Source organism: Sphaeramia orbicularis, chromosome 3, assembly GCF_902148855.1.
Source record: "Sphaeramia orbicularis chromosome 3, fSphaOr1.1, whole genome shotgun sequence".
Classification (NCBI taxonomy): Eukaryota; Metazoa; Chordata; class Actinopteri; order Kurtiformes; family Apogonidae; genus Sphaeramia; species Sphaeramia orbicularis.
This window is the reverse complement of record NC_043959.1, coordinates 46,548,271-46,572,385: the sequence shown is the minus strand read 5'-3', so window position 1 is coordinate 46,572,385 and position 24,115 is coordinate 46,548,271. Positions and strand designations below refer to the sequence as shown.

Sequence of the window (24,115 nt, the reverse complement as noted above, 5' to 3'; positions counted from 1 at the left end):
TTACAGTAGATTTATTAGATGTGCATGTAACAGTAGCAATGCAACTGCAACTAATAATATGAATAAGTTCCTGATGCACTATGCAAAAAGCTAATTCAGCAGTAGCTGATGAAGAGAATAGAACAAAAAAATAGCAAAAGAGCATTAATGCAGTAGCAACCTTTTTACTACTACAGAAAAAAGCTTTCAAATTATAAGAATTGTCCCACAGTATTGGTTTATTGATATAAACCAAAGTGGACATTATTATATTTATCTTATTTAAATATTTACTGTCAGATGAGCTTGAAAAAATAAAAAAAACATCAGCATTTAGGAGCAAAGTGGCAAAGAGGTGACTAACTCCAAATTAGTTGACATTTTACCTCATTAAACTAGCTGTGTGCAGTGTTTGCCCTAAATAAAGAACAAAGCATGATCTTCCATTAAATGTTTTTATTTCTTTTCATTAAATAGGGCAGAGAACTCACTCCAAGTTTTAGTTCATAGGCGTAAAAAAGAAAAACACTGGCTTGGCCTTTGACAATGAAATACTGCCCTCTAGTGTGTAGATGGTGTCTTTATTTTACATTAAATATATGAAGTCCACAGTGAGATGATGTAATATCACTTTGATTTTCTTCTGCTGTAACAGTAACAATACACAGTGATAAAATTATTTAATATTTGAATATATAAAACCCATTAGTATATTAACCTAATGTTCTTTATGTAGCATAATTGAGTTTCAAACAGTTATCAAACATGTACATTTTCAGCAGTTTTACTCACCAAACATATTACCAAGGATATTAAACAGCACAGTCTCATCTAAAATGGAAATGAAACGTGAAGAAGAAAGATGATTGTAAAGTATGTGGTAGAATGTAAAATATTTATTAAATGTAATGATAAGAAGGAATGAAGGTTTGTTCAGTTGCATGGATGTTAGGATGGTAGGTAGCAGATTCATTACAGAACTGGGATCTTTACTGTGGGGAAAGTGCTTTGTATTAAACTCTGTGGTTGACCATTTATCCAAAAACTTGATGCATGTATAAAAAATTAAATACAAAAACTAAAAAGGCATTACACAACCAAAAAACTGAAAATATAAAATAACATCTATGTGACTGGTCCTGGGTTGATGTTCAGACAGGATTCCTCCGCACGTCGATCAGTGCGTTGTTTGAGATGAGCGGTCCAATGTTAAGGCTGGAGCGGCGCGACTCTCGGCGAGATTTAACCACAGGTAAGGGTGTGGACCCACCCCACGTGCCCATCCCACACTGAACTACACGGTTCACAGGAGTGTCCCCGGCTGCTCGGAGCCACAGCTCCTCCATGGCTGCTGGTTCCTCAGTGGGCAGGGAGGAGCGTCTCCATGTCGACGGCAGAGGGGTGTTCACCAGCTCACGAACTTCGTCCCTGGATCTGGGGGGTTTGTCTGTCTGTCCAGCCCCTCTGCCCACCTGTCCGTCCTCAGCACAACGACTCAGCCTCTCCATGCTGCCAACAGCTGCTGGTTTGCACTCAGATGCCATGACTGAAAGACAAAATATACTCTGATGTGAATACTTAATGTTCGCGGGGTTAAAAGATGCGATTCTCTGTAGATAAGAGTCTTCTCACAGAGATTTGATTATACTCATTTCTCACTTATCAAAAACTGCATTGTAAAGCCTATTTATTTATACTGCTCTTCATATAATTGCTCTGAAAAACAGCCCATTTCACCTGTAGAATCATTATTTATACAAATATATGATGTATAATATAATATTATGCCATTATTTTGATTGCATTAGTAAATAAGCACATGATAAACAGGATACTACATTAATGGAAAAAAGTTTTCAGACAACCTTAAAATTCTCGAATACGATGAAATATTTTTGGTAAGTCTTTTGTGCTTCTGTGGCTGCATCAGACAGACACAAACAAATGCAAATTATTTTTTGCTATTGTTAACAAGGAAGCATAACAAAACTAAATTTCAGTTTTAATGTCTCATGCCCAGGATGAATTTCTGTATCCTGCTGAAAAATCAAGTTTTGACCTTGACGGAACAGTGCATGTGCAGAAGGACCATGTGGGTTTGGAGAATGGCATAATATTTGGCAGAGTTCAATGACTTAATAGTGATTCTTAATGCAATATATCACAAATGCATGGAGTGTCCAAAAAGTTTTTTCCATCACTTTATGTGTGTTGCAAAAATGCATAAGGGGAAAGAAATAGTAATTGGCAAATGGAGTAAGAAAACTGGGCACACAACTCGACCAATCATCTTGGAATATAAAGGAGATTTTGATCTATTTTATAAACAAAATGCAGAGCATGGCTCAATAATTATCAACAAAGTCAATATGAAAGATGCCCAGTGTGACCTTATAATTCAGTTACCTTTGGTATTCTCCTTTGGCTGAGTGGATGAACTACAGAGCTCTCTTAGTTTGTTGCTTAGTTCCAGATTTGCTGCCTTGTAGTGGTTAAGCTCTTTGCTGAGGTTGTGGATCCATCCCTCATAATGCCGCTGCCGTCCTGCCAGACCTTCGTCTATTTGTTCTGTGAGGACAAAACAGGTATGCAGATATAATTATTAGTACTCATTTGGTAAATATTCTGCATAAAAATATATACAAAACCATTAGAAGAACAATCTTTGATGGTAAAACAGTTTTATATCTATTCGTGGAGTAAGTAACTCATGAGCAAAGACACACAACATATCTTTTCTTGAAGTAGTGAATTTATTTTTATTTTTCCCATGTGGCACATACCTCGACATTGCTGCAGGAGGAGTTGTACACTCCTTTCATGTTCCTTCTGCTGTTGTGTGAGCCGTCGGTCTGTGTCTAATTGTGTGCGGTCGAGGGCATTCTCCAACCACTGCACCAGCCTCTGCTGCTCATCGAGCTGCATTTCAAGTTCAGCAAGGGCAAGTTGCAGCCGACGTTCCTCTTCACGCAGAGACACCACCTGTACAAAACATAAACTTTAATGTTTTACCTCTGACACTGCATGTTTGTCTTATGAAAGGGCGGACAGGTGCTGCATTAACACATGCACATTACTGACATTTTAATCACATCAAACTAACCAGATGATAAACTTCACATACAAACCTTATCAAAGTACTTGCACAGCAGAGCTCTGGTCTCAGAGGCAGACAGGTAACTGAGTTTGGCCATGAGGTTCATCTCCCACTGTGAGAGCATGCTGGCAGAAGCCCTCAACTGTCTCTGTCTTTGAGTGATGGCCTCGTTCTTGTACTCAATCGCTGCATCCAGAGCCTCAATGGCCTCGTCCAACTGGAAAAGGGTTCGCTCCTCCTGATAAGGGGAACAGATGGACCTAATGAGACTTACAACACCAACAAAACCAACATTCAATCACAAGTGAAGATAATACATCTGCTTCCACTCAGCACTACTTAGCAGTATCCTTGACTGGCACATTTCTTCAAATTTTTACATTTTTCTCTTTAATTTCATTGAAATGTGTGGATGATACAACCAACCAAAATCTAATTAAATCTATGTTAAGGACAAGTCACATATTTCTTTTTTTTGTGCACATCGACTCAAGACAAAAGTACTTTTCTTTACTAAAACTACATGGCATATGTGCACAACATCAACAACAGAAACAAAAGGCAGCACTACAAGGGTTATTATTTATAAGTAATAGGGTCTTAAATACATTTGTTTCTAGTGCTGGAACGGGTGTTTCATGCTTCTACTTTTACATTTAATAAAACCACTTTCCATAGCACTGTGGTCTGTTCCTTGCTGCACCCTTCAAAACCAAACTAGTTCTGTATCATGGAGGTAACATGGCTCCTTTCTTTAGAGTTCATTTGTCATCTTCAATGGCTGCCATTAGTGAGTGGACTTTTTTGTTGTTGACCAGCGAAGCTCACACATGTGGCTGTCTCCAAGGAAACATGGCAACAGCCAATGTTAATGTTGGCACTACAGAGACCTGCTTATGTTGGAGGAACCACTAATCTTGATTTTGTGATATAATTTTGCCATTAATTTGATAGTATTCATACAAGCTCTGTCAAGGATATTAAAACATGCTGAGACATGGGAGCAGCGACTACACAGTAACATAAATACTGATGATGTAGAAACCACAGAATACACATTTCTGTAGTAACCCCAGTGTAATGTCTGACCTCAGGTGATAGCAGGTTACCCTGCCGCAGTTTATCATCCAGCTCAACTCTTTGCTTAAGCAGAGAGTCTTTTTCTTGACGCAGGTTGGAGATCTCTTGTCGAATCTGTTGTGAGTCTTGAGCGCTGCTGCTGCGAAGGAGCCCGTTCCTCTCACTCAGTTCCCTCTCAAGAGTCTCAATACGCCCCGTTAATGTCACCAGGTCTTTACTCAGGGCCTTGAAGAATGATGCAGCAAAAAATAAGCCAGCAAAAAATAAGCCAGCAGGTATATTTTTAGCGTCCTGCTTATCTGAGCTACTAGTGTTTGTTAATACCTGACTAGAGCGGAGCCTCTTGGTCTCCAGTCCGCTACGTTCCTGCAGCAGGGCCTCTTTCTTCGCCAGGATTTCCTCTCGTTTAGTGAGCTCTCCTTCCAGATCTTCAAGCCCTCTCCTCTGTTCAAGTACCCGCTCCATTTCCTCATCAAGCCAGCGTTTCTGTTCCTCAATCTTCTGCTCACATGGGTCAGGACAAAAACACACAAATGGGTGGACAGTAAATGTACTATTGAATGAACCCATAATACCATCCAGTATGAGACTAATTCATAGTTACTGAGCAACAAAATAAATGCAAGTATGTATATCGAAAGATTTAGGATCAGACTTTAATTATTACAATATTTTCAGTTACAGTATTTTAGGAATGGTTGATTCATGAGCATTTAAACAACTACATACTGTCCATCTAGAAACCATTATCATTTTAACAACCACTTTTTCAGGCTCAACTTCTTTAAACAAAAGTGCTGCTTACAATTGTATGAACTTCTACTCAAACACACAAAACATCTGTTATGTTTGCTATATGCTCATGTATAAACAAGTGCATGTCTGAGGACAAAAACCCATACAGTCTGCCTCTCTGCTGCTTCACCTGTACAATTATTTCTCAAAACTGTTTCGCAAATTGTTCAGTATGTTTGTAGTTACCTCCTCTGTATGAACATTTTATATTTCTTGACTTAAATCAACAGCTCATTAACTTTAATAATTAAAGTTGAATAAACAGTTAAATAATTACTGCATGGACATTTTCTATCCCACCTGTTGCTCCTCTAAAGACACCACAGAGCCGTTACTGCCACTGCGTCTCTGTCTTTGAAAGGCAGCAATCTCCTCAGTCTTGATCCTCAGGATTTTTTGCTGCTGCTCATTTTTAATCTCCAGTTCCTAGAAAATAAATTGAGAGTTGGATGTTACAGATTATTACTGAGTTATAAGTGTTCAGATGCAATGAGGGTGGATGAATGGTTGGTATTTAATGAATTTTTAATGTTGTTCTGCTTAACTGGCCTGAAGTTGTAGTATGATCTGACAAAGTTTCACCATATTTGATATCCTGTGCAGTACCTTGACTCTATGAGTTCTTCGTTGCATTTCAGTTTCCAGACGACGTTTTTGCTGACTTTCCTGGCGCAGCCTCTTTTGCAGCTGCTCTTGCTGCTGCCTCATACTCTGCACACTTCTTTCCAACTCTAAAATGCGGCGTTCACTTTGTGCAGGCAAGTTAGCAAGACGAGCTGTGTCTCTCTGACGTTGGCTTAGGACCTGGTACACAACCAAGGAAACACATTTACAAATGAATGTGAGGTTTTTTGTTGTTTATAATCAGGAAAAGGTAAAAACAAAATTTATGAAGATTTTTGGAGCCTCTTTGTGCTTTGGTGCATGCATATAGAGAGGTGACAGTCAAACCTGAACTTTGCTCTGAGCAGCAGCTATCTTCCTGCGACATTCCTGTGCTCTAGTTCTGTCTGTCACGCTGATTTCTCTCTCTTGCCTCTCCAGATCCTGGAGTTGCCTTTGGGCCTCTTGCAGCTCCTGTCGAGCCTGAACTGCTTCATTTTCCAGAGCAGTGATCTTATGGCTGTATTGTCTGTTAAGTGCCTGAGCTCCCTTACCTAAAAAACAAATACTGCGTGTTTGATCCTACAAAACAATATCCTTCACATTTGGTGCTCAGCTCTGCAACGGAAAGACAAACTGTTTGACACAAAACTAAACTAATACATTATACAGTGGATGGAATTTTGAAGTCTGACCTTTAGGAAGGCTGACGTGGTTTTGTAAAGACATTTAATATTATTATAGTAGAACTGTGTGTGTCTACCTGTTTTAACCAGCTCTTTGATGAGTTCTTCCTTCATGCGGATGGTGACAGACAACTCCCTAATCTTCTGCTGTGCTTGAAGAAGACCCCACTCTGAAACTCCGTCAAAACTTTTCAGACTTTCACGTACAGATGTTTCCCCTGAACTGGAGTTGGCTGCACAGAAATAAGAGTTATGGTAACTATTAATGATTCATAATTGTTCATTTAAGTGAGGCATTTGACCTTTCACTGGGATAATCTGAACCTTTCAGAACAGACCACGTTAATGAACAGAAGCAAATATATAAGACATATTACATATTAGACTGAGCAGCAGTGTTGTCAGACTTACATGCTTTCCTGGATAAAGCTTTGTGCCGGTCCTGTTCTGGCAGTTGATACAGCAGCCCTTTACCACCAGGTGCCAGTACTGACAGCATGTCCTTCTTGGTCCACGTAAGGTTCACTTGCCTCCAAGAGACACAGTAAAGAAGAAGCAGAACAAATACAAAATAAGAACACACATATCATTGACATTATCACTGTTCCTGGTCTTTACGTCTCTCTCTCAACAGAAGTGCTGTAATTTGTGAGCAAAAAAAAAAAAAACACTTTATACTTGCGCCGTTCACGGTTGAAACTAGCATGACTGCTGTCCTCTTCAACGTCTTCTACAACCTCTAGCTCCTCAAACAGGTCACCTTCATGATCATCATGAGGCCCATTACCAAGACATCCAACTGGACTGAGCTGTAACCACAAAGATGAGTCACAGCTCGAACACATGCATTTCAATCTATATACATATAATTATAAACATTCTGTTACATTAAATAAGTTGCCCTGTCTGTGGGTATGAAGAGCCTGGTTTGGCACAGTGTCTCTACCTTTTTCACTTTCAGCAGAACATTTTTGGGTACTACTGCCCTTTTTTTCTTTACTTTTCACACTTAGATTACCGGGTCTATCTCTGTTGAGTTATTACCTGTCGATGTGTGCTTCCATTCTGACTGTGTTGCATGGAGCCCATTGGTGCAGTATGTGGCCGTGACTTTGAGTTAAGGCCCAAGCCCATCAGTCCTGGAGAGGGCAGCAGACAGTGCAGCTGTGCTATGACATCTTGCTGCTCCTGTAGCTTATCACTCTGTGCAAAGAGAAACCCATTAAGTCAGTGGTATGACTATAACTACTAAAAGGAAAACACCAAATATGAAGTGACTGTCTAACACTGCACCAGGTATTGTTGCAGATTTTCACCAGACTGAAGATTTGCATAATACTGTGAGCAAAGATCCACAATCATCAGCATCAAGTAAGATCTAGATAAACATTTTGATATTTTAAAAAAATGGAGAGTTGTAGATGCATGGTGAGGCTGACAGGTGATCCCATGGATAAAATTCATCACAATGTTGAACCCAGAAGAAATGTGTACTCTGCAAGGCATTTTTCACTCGATCCACAGCCATCTGTGAACACACCTGCACATGAGTTAACAGCACCTTGTGTGAGGTATAGATCCACTCTCAGGTTCAGTACAGAAATGTGAGTGATTTTGAGTAGTGGCCACAGTCGTAAATACATAACGTGACCACACTTGAAAACCCTCAGCCTTCAGTCCACGCTAGGGTTTCTCAACCTTTTCTGAACCAAGCCCCGCTAATGGCATCATCAGCCTACTGGCGTCACTCATGCCTGAAAAAATTTGTGGGACAGGGGGTAGGGGGTGGGGTGGGGGGCAGGCATACTTCTACAAGTAACATGATGGACTTGTATGTGGAGGACGTGGTGGGTTATATAGCTCTGTAGATAAAGCTGGGAGAAAGTGAAAGTGAGCTCCCCTCAACTAATCATTGAGTACCTGCTGCCCCCCAAAAACAAATTTGTGATGGGGGGGCGATGTGCTGGGCACATGAGCACAGACCTCAATACATAATTCAGAGTTTCATTATCATATGTAAGTAGAAAATAAATACCTAAAATGATGCTGTACATACTTTTGATTAGTCCTTAAATCAGAGAAGATAAGGCATTACCTCCAAAATACCTGGGTCCTACCCTCAGTTGCATACTTATTTTGCCCTTGGGTATATTACCTGAACTTGTATTCCTCAAGCACTGGTGAATTTTCAGATCTGCTAAACACCTTAATTTTTGGAGCAATGGATTTTGGGTTTTGAACTCTACTTAAAATGTGTTGCTGTTTTTGCAAACTACCATTCCATTACAATTTGACATACTGTCAAATCACTGAAACAGAATATATCTACATGTTTAAAGTTTCCATTGTCTCTAATAATACACATTTGGGCCAATATTTAAATCTATTGTATGTGAGCATATTTCCAAAATGTGCAAACATTTTCCTCAGTAAGAATGTACTGATGCAGATCACTATGGCTAACCACGCTCATTTTATGCATATTACTTATCTATGAATGTACTGAACCATGGTAAAACTGTGAAAACTGAACTGGAAAATAGTGTCAGTATTTCTGTGCTCCCGACCTGCTGCTTGTATTGCTCCATAGCATCCTCCAGGGCTGCTAAAAAGTCTGTGTTCTCTTTCTCTAGCCGCTGGATCTGGGCTTGAAGCTGGGAAATACTGTCTGCTTTCTCTCCATCTTTCTCAATTTCAGTCTCTTGGCTCCACCGTTCTTCTGCAGCTTCTGCATCCTGGGCATCAAATCCCATTTATAGACATCTCAGTACTAAATTTCCAAACCCTGGGCAACAGTGCGAGAAACGGTGGGATAGAAACATACCTGATTTCTTGCCCTTCTTACAGCAACAGTCTCTTCAGTGGAGCTGTTTTCAATACCACTGTCTGGTCCGGAGGCAGTGGTCAGTCCACTCCGTTCCTCTTCCACTGAACACAGCCACTCTTTCACTCTCAGACTCTGTTCTGCAGTCAGTGCCCCTTCACTCTGCAGCTCCCGCAGCAACCTGTGAATCATCAGTCATACAAAAAAAAAAAAAAGATCACAAAATCAGAATCAACACTGATGAATAGCACACCTAATGTGATGTAATTTTTCAAAAATTAAACCTTTGACAGTCAAAAAACAGATCTCAGGCCCAGGATGGTGGACTTATGCTTAACCACTTGCTCTTAGGCCCAGAGAGGCGGTGAATAAAGTCTGATCCAGTACAAAAGCCTAACAACCCCACCATTCTGACGCTAAGGGGGCATGGCTTTACATGGCTGTTGACAAGAGACCCACAGTCGTGTATCCTGTCTCTCAGAGGCCTGAACCATGCCTAGTACACACTGGATGGAGAGCACAAAAGAGACAAATGCCTAGATCTGATGGCAGGTGATATGAGAATGAATCCAATTTCAGTCTGTTGAAGTGCCTTGGCTGATCATACCTATCCTGCTGGTTGTGTGGAGCAGCTGTGGACTGTCTGGAGCCATACACTTATGATTCTATGAGCTGAAGTACAGTTTGAGCTGTCTTATAAGCATCAGATATTTGTAGTGCTTCTGCAGATGTAGTGATTATAAATCAAAGGCTAAGGGTCAAAGATACAGCTGATGGATTTAAAGGTTAAAGATTAACTTGCTTTATTATACCTACAGGAAATTTTAGTCACTTCATTTTACCATTTCTGATAAACACAGAGTACCTAGCATTGGCATTAACAATTAGCATTAGCTACTAGCATGCATTTGGAGCAGTTAGCTGCCATTGAACACCAACTCCAGATCCTGATCAGCACTATGGTCAGAGGCACTGACATAAGAATAAACCTATATGTACCTGTTTTAGACTTGTCGATGAAAAGAAAAAAGAAAAAGACACCAAAGTAATATTTACACACTGAAGTAGCCACATAATACTAGACCTTCCATGGATTTTTTTTACTTGTTACCAAAATTATATCAAAACAAATGTTTCACACAATGCCCAAAATCCCATTTCAGGGCAGATAAAATTATCTTGTGCTCTAACCTGTAAGCAGTATCTGTGCAGGTTCTATAGTGAGCACTCTGGGCTTGTAATCTACTGATCTCTCCTTCTCCAAGTCGAGGTCTTCTGTTTGGATCAGCATGAGCGATGATACGTGTCTCTGAACGCTGGCGGTTTTCAAGCGCTCTGCGAAGGGCCTTGATTTGTTGCTCCAGTCCCTCCACTCGATCTGGCTCACGCTTGCAGTTGACTGTAGCTCGGTTCTGGATGTTTCGGGCTCTTGTGGCATAGTTTAGTGTATTTAGACTCTCATCAAAGTCTGAGGAAGATGGGCTGATGCAGGCAATCATCAGTGTTTTTGAATTTCCTCCTAAAGAATCTTTGAGTATCCTATGAAAGAGGAATTGCAAAAATTAAACCAAACAAATATTCTACATAAATGTTACATTATAACACAAAGCTGACTTAATAATCTAAGTAAAAAATGTACCGTGTGATTTTTGAGTCTCTGTACGGTATGTGAGAGCCTTTCCTCTTGGGGTCTCCCAGTGCCCCAATAACGTTTCCCAGGGCCAGAAGACCACTGTTTATCTGGATGCTCTCCTTCAGTCTCTCTCCCGTATTTCCTGTTCTTAAAATACGTTCTGATCCTGCCAGGTCGACAAAATGGAACTTGGAAGACAACATTTGTGCTCCAGTACTTGTAGTAGAGCTACAAAGGCGAGAGCTTCCTCTTCGCTGGTCCATGTAGATAGTAAATATGGTGTGGGACCTGCTGGAGTTTGGATTCATCTGGGTTGCACCGGTGTGCCGGGCTGTGTTTCCTGATTCTAATAGACTCAGCACTTCATCAAGACCCTCCACTTCACACTCCTTCACCCCACACAAAACTATGAAGTCACAAACACACAAACAGGTACATTTGCAATTAAAATGTTACATTGACGAATAATAAAACATTGTCCAGATTAAGCCAATATGGCCTAATGATTCAGAATTTCATAAGAATACATCAGCACACAAAAAAGCTTATTATAGAATGAAAAGGCTTGTATTTTTTACCAATGTTGCCTTTATCCTCTCGGATGTGGATGTCCTTACTGGCAGTTTCCATCTCCAGTAAGTCCTTGAATTCCTCTTTGTAGACCTCCAGATAGGAGACACGGACAGAGAAGTCTGCGAGGTCATTTTCATCCAGAAGCTTGAAAACATCTGCAACAGCCCTGGGGATAATACCCTGCTCCTCATCTCTAAAGGATGCTGCAAAACACAAAAAAACATAAATGCAAATAAATAGATTTGAATACGTAATCCAGTTAGAGTGCATGTACACATCAGTTACCATTTCACATTGTTCTTTTAGAGCTGTGTGCACAGGAAACATAATTATCAAACAAACAATAATGCATTTAGTGAAATATAGCAGTTAAGCATCAGATCTTTTGTTAATTTATGTTGCATAATTATGTTTATCTAACATCACATAATAATACAGATGGTAAGGAAGATTTGCAGCAACAGAATTTTAATAAATGTGAAATACGCATCAAATGTGAATGTTTTAAAGGAGAAAAACTTTTTGCAAAAGGAGTTCAGTTCAAATTCATTACATTTTTGACTGAGTCTTCAACTTAACTCCCCAATACATTGTGTTTACCAGTTTTATTTTTGCCACTTAATTATTTCTGGAAACATCTATTATTTCCAATATGCTTATTTTGAACTATTTAAGTAGCTCGACATGACATCTAATTAGCTTCCATATATCACAGTTTTTTTAAGTTCTTGGACTATAAAATGTGTTCAGCTGACTGCTTGATTAACACATACTATATTTACTGTGTATCATGGGGTTGATTAATCTTTTCTGAACATTTATAGATGTTTATAAGCATTGTTAAAGGATAAACTGATCTAGTGACCATTGTAATAAAAAAAGGAAAGACAAAATGAACAACTTACAAATATTAGCTTCTCCAATTGTGTAAGTCTTGCCTGAGCCTGTTTGTCCATAGGCAAAGACTGTAGCATTGAATCCCTGAAAGAATGCATCTATGAGTGGCTGAACAGATACAGAATAAATCTCCTCCTGACAGCATGTTTCTTCAAATACAAAATCACACAGGAAGTGTCTATCATGTCCGAGAGTAACCCGACACAATTCAGAATCCACGGTGATGCAGCTCTCATGGCAATGTAGAAGCTCTTTAGGCAGCAGGGGACGCACACGAACAGCGACTTGCACTGCAGAATAATCCCCCCTGCTTTTGTCCGCAGGTACTTTGGGAGACATTTCTCCTACAATATTGGAGCTTCCCTGTGTCCCTCTGCTATGTACACTTCATCTTTGGGCCACTAGAGGGAGAAAATGACATGTCAGAAAATGTTTTTCATCATATAATCATTAGTTGATGACATTAGAGTCTGTTGTCATTGATGGGTTAAAAAGGCTGGAATCCATCAGTGACAAAGTGGTTGACTGAATGGAAAATGAAACACAACCAAAATATGATATACAGCTGCAATGTTATGTTGTGTCCTATTTGTTTTGTATTATCATAAATGTAAATCCAGCAGATATTCTTTTCATTTCAAATCTGTCTATTAAAGCTTTTGACAGATATTTTCAGGTGCACCTACCTGCCAATACTATAATAAAATGTGCACCAATATTGTCTACAAATATGAGCAATAATTATGATTCAATCAGAACAATGATAAAGATATTGTAGTCATGATTTTATAAAATGCAGAAAGCTGGCATATTTCTGTTCTTATAAGTATCATGATAAAACACTGCTGATGAGGAAATATAGCAGTGCACATTTCTGCTGACACTGATGTGTTATTTTTACCATACTAATATAGATAATACAAACCCAATGTGAGCTATAGTTACTTTACATAAAAACTTAGAGAACAATTACATCACCAAGTGTAACTCATGTGTGAAGAAAGACGGTCACACCATCTTGTGCATATTTGAGTTATGAATTGTTCTACAAAACAAACTAAAAGGAACAACTGATTAATGAACTGAATATAAGATATAACAAATAACTTTTGAAAACTAAATGACACTAGGTAAATCTGAAAAAGAAGGGATACTAATTTTTCATCACATGTAAACAGTTGTTACACAGTAAAAACATGCATAACCTAAAAAACGTTGTTTTCAAGTTCAATGAAGTATCTCCCTCATATTCTGCAGCCTCACATTAGTATCACTGATGTGAATTGGGTGATACTTTAATCTATGATCACCTACAAAGCAACGACAAAAAAAACAAAACAAAACAAAAAAAAAACAAAACTATGCAATAGTTCTGCACGTTGTGGAACCCTATTAAAATTGTGTTAGATCACGCTTCAATTTGTACCATGTCCCGACTTTAGCGCAATTTTAAAACAAATAAGGATGCAGAAAGGTGTAAAACTTAACATAAAACCCATCCACCGGCTTGTTAACTCCTATCAGCTCAGGCGCAAATAGAGAAAAAATAATCACAGTGAAGAAATTTTTACTTGTTACATAGCCAAACTAAAGTTACGTTAACTAAGTTAGCAAGGTAGCTAGTTAGGGGTTAATTAGCTTTACACGTTTAACAAAGTAGCTTAAACACACAAGGTACCGTTAGACTAAAAACGTCTGCTTTTTGACTAACTTTTCCATAACGTTTACTTCCTGGGAGCCTTTATATCCACTGTTACACTGATAACTTCAGCTAAGCTAAAGTTAGCCAGTTAGCTGGAAAACAACAAAACCAAAACAGAAAGACAAGGCTGAACATCGGTACTTAGAGTAACGGCTGCACATACTACTGTGTAAAAACACGGATAAGGTAGAGTAACTTTAACAGGTTTAGTGAGTTCTCAGATGGAAAATGAGCATTACTTACGGTGATATTTAGGAAGTTTAGCTGTGGAAAAAGGATAACAGTGGAGATTCCTCTGGAGAATGGGAGCTGAGGGGCAGTCGAGGCGGGGGGAGGAGCCCCAAAGTTAGGGATGAAGTTTGGGTTTGACCGAAGGAAGGGAGCAGCGTGGAGCCACTGGGACAGGTCAGCAGGTACAGAAAGGACAGAAAACACAACAAAGATTTACACTGATTTCTAAAATGTTACCTGGCAAGTGAAATTTTGATTGGTTATTATAATAATAATTTTAAAAAAAATGGTTGGTGATATGTCAAACACTGTTATGAAATGCAGTTATGAAATGGATAGAGTTTATTTTTGGTATGTATAATAACACTGGGTTACAAAAAAAATGTTTTTTGCAAGTTGTCTAGGTTTTTTCAACTGAATTACGACCATTTTGCACCGCTAAATCCAAAAATGACATCTGTTTTTCTCAATCAGCTCAGGTTTTTTTGCTAATTTGATTTTGAAAAATTTGATCTTCTCACAAAATCGATTACATTTTTGTGACTTTATCAGTTGATTTTTTATATAGTTCTCACCCAAAATAGGTTTTAAGAGAAAAAAAAATCATTTGATCACTTGATTCCTGTTAGGTACAATGGTGTATTCACCGCAGATGTAGCAGAATACATCAGGCTTATTTTTGCAAGATCTTCTAGTCGAAGCCATTTCATTCACCTGTAATATTAAAAAAAAAACATTAATCATAAATTGGCAAAAGTAAAATCTTCAGAACTCGTTTATTGCAAGAAATATGAAAGAATTTTGTATCATATGATGTGAAAATGCCCATAAATGTAAGCAAAAATGTTAAAAAGCCAATATGTAGCATAGTTCAGAAAGTTGGCCTGATTGAGCAAAATTAATGTGATTTTTGGATTCAGCACACCAAAATTATCCTAAAAAAGCTCAAAAAACTTAAACAAAAAAGTTGTTGTTGACCAGTGTAATTTTAGTGTTTTGTGCGATTGTTTATAATTTATTTTTATTGCCTTCTTTAACTTAAAAAAAAAAAAAAAAAAAAAAAGTTTTTAAATGTATTTATTTATTCATTTATTTATTTATTTGTTTTACTTTTTTTTTCCTTGTTGTTTTTGAGCTTTTTTTTAATTTTCGAAATAAAAAATCTAACTAAATAAAATAAAACAAAACAAAAAAATCTACAGCAGGAGTGTGAAACTCAATTTACTTCAACCCAATACGACCTCAGGTGGGCAAGATCAGTCAAATAATAATTTTATAACCTATGAGTAATGACAACTCTATACTTTTCTCTTTGTTTTAGACTGCGAAAAGTAAAATTTTTTACTGTATAAACGATTGTTTCACCCATAAAGACATAGTGTGACTATGGTGGTAGTTCCCAAATCAGTTTTTCTCCGTATTTAACCTTTCTTAATCGATTTATCACCATTTATTGTAATGAATGGTATTTTGTTTTTTGTGAATTTTCAGTGAAAATCAAGTATTTTCTTCAATTTAATTTACTGATCATGTAAATGTTCATAAAAGCTCAGACTGAAGTTGAGGGCTATTATATCTGAAACAGAGAAAACTGAAGAAAAACTGACTTTTTCCAGCAAAAATATTAATTGTGAACATAAACCAAGTGTCTCCATCCACTGTCACTGATCCAACTCCATGAGTTTTACTGGTGAATCAAGGTTACAGAAGATGACGTTCACTCCTCTGAACATCCAAATGGGTTATATCTGATGAAGATGAAACAATGACAAACTGTATTTTACACCAATTATAAGACCCTCCAGGATTTTACGGGATTTTTTTTTTTTTTTTTTTTTTTTATTATTATTGTGGCCTAAAATGCCTGATTTTGCAGCAGCTTTTCCACAAAATTGCGGTGAAAGTTGTGATGATTTGAGGCTTCTTTTATTAAAGTTACAGGAGCATGGGCATTTGCAAATTACCTAGAAATGTCTTTTTTGAGTTTTTAGCCCTAAAAAGAACCAGGAAACAATGATTTTAAACGAAACAGGCTTTTTTTCATTAATTCATTTATTTGTTTTGAGCAGCAAATGAGAGTTGAGTGTCACAGAACACCAGCCAATGAGAGTGTAGTGTCACAGAACGCAAGCCAATCCGAGCGTAGCGTCACAGAACGCCAACCAATGAGAGCGCAGCGTCACAGAAAGCCAGCCAATGAGAGCGCAGCGTCACAGAACGTCAGCCAATGAGAGCGCAGCATCACAGAACATCAACCAATCAGAGCGTAGCATCACAGAACGCCAGCCAATGACAGCGCAGCGTCACAGAACATCAACAAATCAGAGAGTAGCGTCACAGAACGTCAGCCAATGAGAGCGCAGCGTCACAGAACATCAACCAATCAGAGCGCAGCGTCACAGAACACCAGCCAATGAGAGCGCAACGTCACAGAACATCAACCAATCAGAGCCGAGCATCACAGAACACCAGCCAATGAGAGTGCAGCGTCACAGAACGCCAGCCAATGAGAGCGCAGCGTCACAGAACGCCAGCCAATCAGAGCGGAGCGTCACAGAATGCCAGCCAATGAGAGCGCAGCATCACAGAACGCCAGCCAGTCAGAGCGGAGCGTCACAGAACGCTAGCCAATCAGAGCGGAGCATCACAGAACACCAGCCAATGAGAGCATAGCGTCACAGAACATCAACCAATCAGAGAGTAGCATCACAGAACGCCAGCCAATGAGAGCGCAGCGTCACAGAACATCAACCAATCAGAGCAGAGCATCACAGAACACCAGCCAATGAGAGCGCAGCATCACAGAACATAAACCAATCAGAGCTGAGCGTCACAGAACGCCAGCCAATGAGAGCGTAGCGTCACAGAACGCCAGCCAATGAGAGCGCAACGTCACAGAATGCCAGCCAATCAGAGTGGAGCATCACAGAACATCAACCAATCAGAGCGCAGCGTCACAGAACGCCAGCCAATGAGAGCGCAGTGTCACAGAACGCCAGCCAATGAGAGCACTGCGTCACAGAACGCCAGCCAATGAGAGCGCAGCGTCACAGAACGCCAGCCAATGAGAGCGCAGTGTCACAGAATGCCAGCCAATCAGAGCGGAGTGTCACAGAACATCAACCAATCAGTGCGCAGCGTCACAGAACGCCAGCCAATGAGAGCGCAGCGTCACAGAATGCCAGCCAATCAGAGCGGAGCGTCACAAAACGCCCGCCAATGAGAGCGCAGCATCACAGAACACCAGCCAATGAGAGCGCAGCGTCACAGAACATCAACCAATCAGTGCACAGCGTCACAGAACACCAACCAATCAGAGCGGAGCGTCACAGAACGCCAGCCAACGAGAGTGCAGCATCGCAGAACGCCAGCCAATGAGAGCGCAGCGTCACAGAACATCAACCGATCAGAGCGTAGCGTCACAGAAAGCCAGCCAATGAGAGTGCAGCGTCGCACAATGTCAGCCAATGAGAGCAGAGCGTCACACAACGTCAGCCAATCAGAGCGCAGCGTCACAGAACGTCAGCCAATGAGAGCGCAGAGTCACAGAATGCCAGCCAATCAGAGCGGAGCGTCACAGAACATCAACCAATCAGTGCGCAGCGTCATAGAACGCCAGCCAATGAGAGCGCAGCGTCACAGAACACCAGCCAATGAGAGCGCAGCGTCACAGAACATCAACCAATCAGTGCACAGCATCACAGAACACCAACCAATCAGAGCGCAGCATCACAGAACGCCAGTCAATGAGAGTGCAGCGTCGCAGAACGCCAGCCAATGAGAGCGCAGCGTCACAGAACATCAACCGATCAGAGCGTAGCGTCACAGAACGCCAGCCAATGAGAGCGCAGCGTCACAGAACGCCAGCCAATGAGAGCAGAGTGTCACACAACGTCAGCCAATCAGAGCACAGCGTCACAGAACGTCAGCCAATGAGAGCGCAGAGTCACAGAACGCCAGCCAATCAGAGCGGAGCATCACAGAACGCCAGCCAATGAGAGCGCAGCGTCACAGAACGCCAGCCAATCAGAGCGGAGTGTCACAGAACATCAACCAATGAGAGCGCAGCGTCACAGAACGCCAGCCAATGAGAGCGCAGCGTCACAGAACGCCAGCCAATGAGAGCGCAGCGTCACAGAACATCAACCAATCAGAGCATAGCATCACAGAACGCCAGCCAATCACAGCGACGCATCACAGAACGCCAGCCAATCAGAGCGTAGCGTCACAGAACGCCAGCCAATCAGAGAAGAGTGTCACAGAACGTCAGCCAATGAAAGTGCAGCATCACAGAACATCACCCAATGAAAGCGCAGAGTCGCAGAACATCAACCAGTCAGAGCGTAGCGTCACAGAACATAAGCCAATGAGAGCACAGCGTAACAGAACGCCAATCAATCAGAGCGGAGCTTCACAGAACGCCAGCCAATGAGAGCGCAGTGTCACAGAATGCCAGCCAATCAGAGCGGAGCGTCACAGAACGCCAGCCAATGAGAGCGCATCGTCACAGAACATCAGCCAATGAGAGCGCAGCATCACAGAATTTCAGCCAATGAGAGCGCAGCATCACAGAACATCGACCAATCAGAGCGTAACATCACAGAATGCCAGCCAATGAGAAGGTAGCGTCACAGAACATCAGCCAATGAGAGCACAGCGTCACAGAACGCCAGCCAATGAGAGCGTGGCGTTCTGTGACGCTACGCTGGACGAAGAAAATTATAGATAGTGGTAGACTTTTCTTACCAGTTGCTGAACTCCTGCTGTATCCCAGTGCAGTCTGACTCCTTCACCTTTGTTTCAGCATGATGTTCCTGATCAAGACCACACCATGACCATCACAACTTATGTTTCTGTGACACTTAATCTAAAATGTGACTGCATCTGACATGTGACATAATGAACTTACTTCGATGATGCTATTGATGGAGAATGAAGTTAATTCAATGAGTGGAAACAATTCCAAGCCATAACAATGTTGTCAATCAAAGTCTCACTGTCACTTTGGATTGATTTAAAGACATTAGAGAGGATTATTTTCTTGAGTAAAGTATCAAGAAAATACATGAATACTGTAGTCTTTGTAGTCAATTTCATACACTGCTTCAAGGTAATATTAATTTTCGTAAATGTGATATTTTTTTCCTCTTTCTGCAAAGTGATATAATCTGTTATATGTGAAAAGAGGTATCAGTGCAATGCTTTTGACTTGGACACTCTACCAGCAGAACATGCATTTGGATCAGTGCTGATGCCTCTTCATATACAGTGTTGGGAACGCTACTTTACAAGCATAGTTCAGCATGGCAGTAGATAAAAAAAAAATACATTTCTATCCCTGGAGAAATGTAGTTTGTAAAACTACAGTTAGAAAAAGTAGTTTTAGCAACTACTTTTTATTTTCAGCGTTAAATTGATGACATACATGTGGTATATATGAAACAAAATATGGCCATGGTTGAAGCGGCACATCACTATCAGGGGTGGTGCTGGAGGGAGGGTTGTCCATGGTGGTGACGACCACACGACATTAGTAATGATCACACATCTGTGAAGCATTTGAGTAGTGCCATGGCAACCCAATCAAAGGCAGCGTTGGCTGTCATGTCATGACATGATCATGCCTTTAAGCAATTCAGGATGAAAGAAAAAGGGACTGTCTTGCATTCAATGGTGAAATACAATTTATATTTCGAAAATAAAATTTTAAAAAACTTAATTTTATGTCGTTACACAAAATTGTTGTTTGCAAATTGAGTAGTTAAACTACCAAAAATTACCCCAAAAGTACTTGAACTACTTGACGCGGCACAAAATATGAATGTAGTTTAACGACCAGCGAGTTACAGCAAATTGTAATTCAACTACATGTAGTTTAAGTCTCCCCAACACTGCTCACATATTGTATGATCAGAACTATATACAAGAGTTTTTAGAAATCTCGAACCGACAGATACATTTTTTGACATAGCTAGAGATTATATTTTTTCATTAACTTGTGTTTGAATCACTGTCGAGATGTCACTCTCTCCAGTCATTTGATGAATGCCTTCTGTCCATAGTTATTATGGTTTCAGTTATAAATGTATGAGAATTTTATTTTATTTTATTTTCAGAATTAAAGTAGTTTTTTTTTTTTTTTTTTGTTTTTGCTTAGTTTCACTGAGTTTTAGTATTTTGCTGTATGTAAAGTAGTGATGTCTAAAAGAAGATAAGAATGCATGGTATCAAATGTGATTTACAACACCATTATTTATGCATATTGTTTACTCTGAGACTCAGTGAACTATTCACCTTTGATGAAAACAAAAGGGGGAGGCAGGGGGGATGCAAACTGTGCATGCAGATATGAGACCAGCCTCTTCCAAAAGGCATCTCCTTAGAGCAGCTTCATTTTCCCACCATATACATCACCAAAAAACTTTTATATACAATTATTTTATTTTGTTCAGCAAAGTGGGCTGCTGTATCAAAATGTAAGTTATTTTTTTCCCTTTTTGATCATGTGGATCTTATTGATGTGGAGGTTGACAAATCAACATGTCCTCAGTCTGGTCAAACTCTGAAACACTTGATGTCAGTGCTGCCAGCAGTGAAGTTATACAGGTGTTGTTTTGTCTCATCACCTGTCTGCATATCATTGGTCCGCTTTCTTCTGCTTTCTCAGACTATAATGACACAGACTCAATACTTTATTCATCTTCCATCCAGAAAGATTTTTTTTTACTGAAACTGTGTTTTGTTTTAGTTTATTTTGCATTATTCATTGCTGTTTTATTTAACTTCAGCATCTTTGAAGACTGTCATTTTTCTTTTCCTTCTAGTTGTTTTTTCCATACTAATCATAGTAGTTTTCATTAACTATAATAATCATGCTACTGTAGAATTAATAAATTATATATATTTATAAAGACAAAAAACAATTTCACAGGGAGCTACTGGTATTCAGCAAACCAAATGTGCTCATAGAAAGATCATGAACCATTGGAAAAAGAAAAAAATCCAGATTTTGATTTATCATGTTATTTATAAGTTCAAATTTATTTCTTCAAATTTAGAACTCTAGTATTTTTTTTTTTTTCTCTTTTTGCCACATTTTAACATATTCTATCCTTTAAATCCAAAAAATGGCTAATTACTTCCACCTAGTGCCTAAGAAACTTTTTACAGTTGCCTCACTGGCTGTCACACTTGCAGTCTGTGAGTCTAAATTAGTGTCTTCCTCTTTGTCGACACGCGTTGATATGTTTTCAGTTCCAGCCCCTATGAACTAATCTACAGGCCCTAATGAAATAAAGGCTTTTTAATATTTTCTAACCAAGTGAGTGCCTGAATTTTTGTCTTTTTCCAAAGGTATATATAATCATATTCAACAGAAATCATAAACTTATAAAGAGTGTCTACCAGAATATTAAAAGGTCCATAAAGGACTTTTTCAGCTTAAGTCCTGCCATAACAGGTTGTGACTTCACTATTGTCAGACTTTGTGTAGAGTGTGCAGCATGTCTCATTAGTCAGCAACAGGGGGCAGTGTAACCCCATGTTTTAATATGTACATACCATGGGGATGAATAAATTGTCTTTCAGAACTTCTTAATTCAAGGCAATAGTAGAAAAAAATTAGTCCCTAATTAGTAACTACATAATAATCAAGTATGTGCTGAGGGGATAATTCTGAAAAAGCAGATCAGATGTCTAGTTTGGCGAGGGAAAGCACATTATAACTTCATATCCTACCAGTTTTACCTGCCTTGCACTGTTGGGCCTGCAGTAAAGTCAAGTGTTACTTCCTTACACTTAACACAGGTCACTCTTGCCACACATGTAACTTCACCCCCTGCACACCCATATTAAATGAACCCTAGCCTGACTGTATCTCCAGCTGATGCAATCACTTTCTGCTTACCATTAAACTTAGAATGAGGCTGAGGTATTTTCTTTCAATACTACGTCAGTATTAAACCAATCCGCTGCCAAAGTGTGTGCACTGGTTTCTTATGTCTACCACACAACCAGACTGAGATCAGGATATTCGTTTCCCATGCTGTGCACGCTACCGGCACTCATTAAGGAGGAGTTTTATCTGTGGAGTGTGACTCAGCCACTTTGGAAACAGCTACAGAGTAGAGGACAGGGAGACAGAGGAGTGGGGGGGGGTATATAGATGAGGAATTGGTTGTAATATGATAAGGTAGAAGTGGGGGGAAACTGAGGACAGTGAGGGTTGAATAGTTAAATTCAGGACACCAAGACAGGTTCTGTCTCAGACATCCACATGGCCCACTTTGCATGTGTTTGCTTTTTGAACACCAGGTTGGATGCTGCATAAGCACTGCAGTAGGTAAAATGGAAAAAATACAGCAGAATAAGAAGGGTTTTATTTGGATGCAAGGCTGGGAGCTGTGGAGTGAACTTTTGATACTAAATGATTGCTTCTTAGACTTTGTGGATCCCTGAGGGACAGACACAAGGACACCCTCCCATTCAACTCCCCTTTGGCTTTTGCTTCCATTAAGACAAGTAACAACAGAAAAGAGAGCAACAGTGAGAGGTCTATTCTGCAGTGGTAATAAAGACAGCAGTTTTTAATTCAGTCTGCACCCCTTGGCCACAGACTGACTGGCTAGCGTGAACCGTCTTCTGTTCAGGCTCTATTCAGCCATCACTGTCTGTCTACCACCCTATCTCTGTGCATCTTTTTTCTTCACTCAGCGTGCAATCTTGTTTCAGGATCCCATGGCCCAGTCTCCCCCCGCCTTCTCAGTGGTGTCATCGCTGAGTTTCAGCTTCAGCATGGAGCCCTTTCTGCAACTATAGACACACTGTCTCCACTGAAACAGCCTGCTTCTCCCAGATTCATTTACACTTTACAACTCAGTACTATGTAGTGTTTCTTGTTCTGTTTTATAAATGTCTTCTTGTGTAGAAAGTGTAATATGAAGATGTCTGTTATTATAAACGTATTTTGTCTCTCTTTCCTCTCAACCATTTTCAAAGCCTATATTACACAACCCCAAATCAAAAATGTTGGGATGGTACAGAAAATACAAATAAGAACTGAAAACAGTGATATTAATGAATGTACAAATACATGCGTACCAAATAAATACCAATAGATACCAAATAAAAATACTCTTTGCCAAAATGAAGCCTTATGTTATCTCTGTCCAAAAGTGTTGTTGACTTGTCTGGGCTCTGAGACATCTGGTATGGACCATCACTTGGTGCATGCATGGACTGTGGTCAGAATAATCAGAATTTCAGGTAATTTTTTTGGAGAAGTGGCTACTGTGTGCTCCAGGCAAAAGACCACCCAGACTATTACCAGCAACAAGTTCAGAAACCAACAAAAACACGGTCTGAGGCTCTGTCAGGGTCCATGGCAGAGGTTATTTGCACTTCAGTGATGCACCACTAATACAGTGAAATTCTGAAGCAGCACTGCCTTCAAAATAACTTTCACAGAGATAGCCATGCATATTTAAATACAGCAACACAAAACCATATTCTGAACACATTAAAAAGTTGGGGCAGAGGGAGAAGAGGGTGCAGGTGTGGAACTGGTGTGATGCATAGAATGTGAAGCACACCCTCAGACATAAAATGTGGCGATGAAGACCCCATACTGCACACCTTAAGGAAAAAAGGGCAAAATTACTCCTGAAACACGTCATCAGTTGGTGTCTTCATTCCATCCTAAGTGTTGTCAAAAGAAACAGAAAGATTTGAAAGTGGTGAACACTTATATGGCAGGAATAGGTGTATATTTCCAAATAAAATGAAGTTTATTTGATGAAATATTAAATGTTTTGTGTTCACATTCAACAAGGAAAAACCAGTAAGTAAATATTTTAATACTGTGGTTTTCTTTTTTAAATTCTTTTTTTTTTTTCCCATCCCAACTTTTTTTTATTTGGGGTTGTACTTTAAGGATACAAATGACATTCTGATATTCTGTGTGTACTTTCAAAAGTTAAAGATATTCATGCACTGTAAGGACACAGTGGCTCTTTGA

The 24,115-nt window shown here is 39.7% G+C and overlaps 1 protein-coding gene across 1 annotated transcript; it reads right to left on the bottom strand.

Moving 5' to 3' along the window:
- Nucleotides 1-420: 420 nt before the first annotated feature.
- On the bottom strand, nt 421-14,205 carry kif7 (kinesin family member 7). Its single transcript, XM_030131098.1, has 20 exons — nt 14,113-14,205; nt 12,176-12,568; nt 11,276-11,473; nt 10,704-11,103; nt 10,256-10,603; nt 9,065-9,245; nt 8,808-8,975; nt 7,285-7,443; nt 6,919-7,049; nt 6,652-6,770; nt 6,318-6,473; nt 5,903-6,108; nt 5,558-5,755; nt 5,252-5,377; nt 4,481-4,657; nt 4,166-4,381; nt 3,108-3,314; nt 2,763-2,961; nt 2,386-2,547; nt 421-1,525 (listed from the first exon to the last, which is right to left on the bottom strand). The coding sequence occupies exons 2-20, from the start codon at nt 12,504-12,506 to the stop codon at nt 1,131-1,133; spliced, it is 4,077 nt and encodes a 1,358-aa protein (XP_029986958.1). The 5' UTR covers nt 12,507-12,568; nt 14,113-14,205; the 3' UTR covers nt 421-1,130.
- Between the last annotated feature and the right edge of the window lie 9,910 nt (nt 14,206-24,115).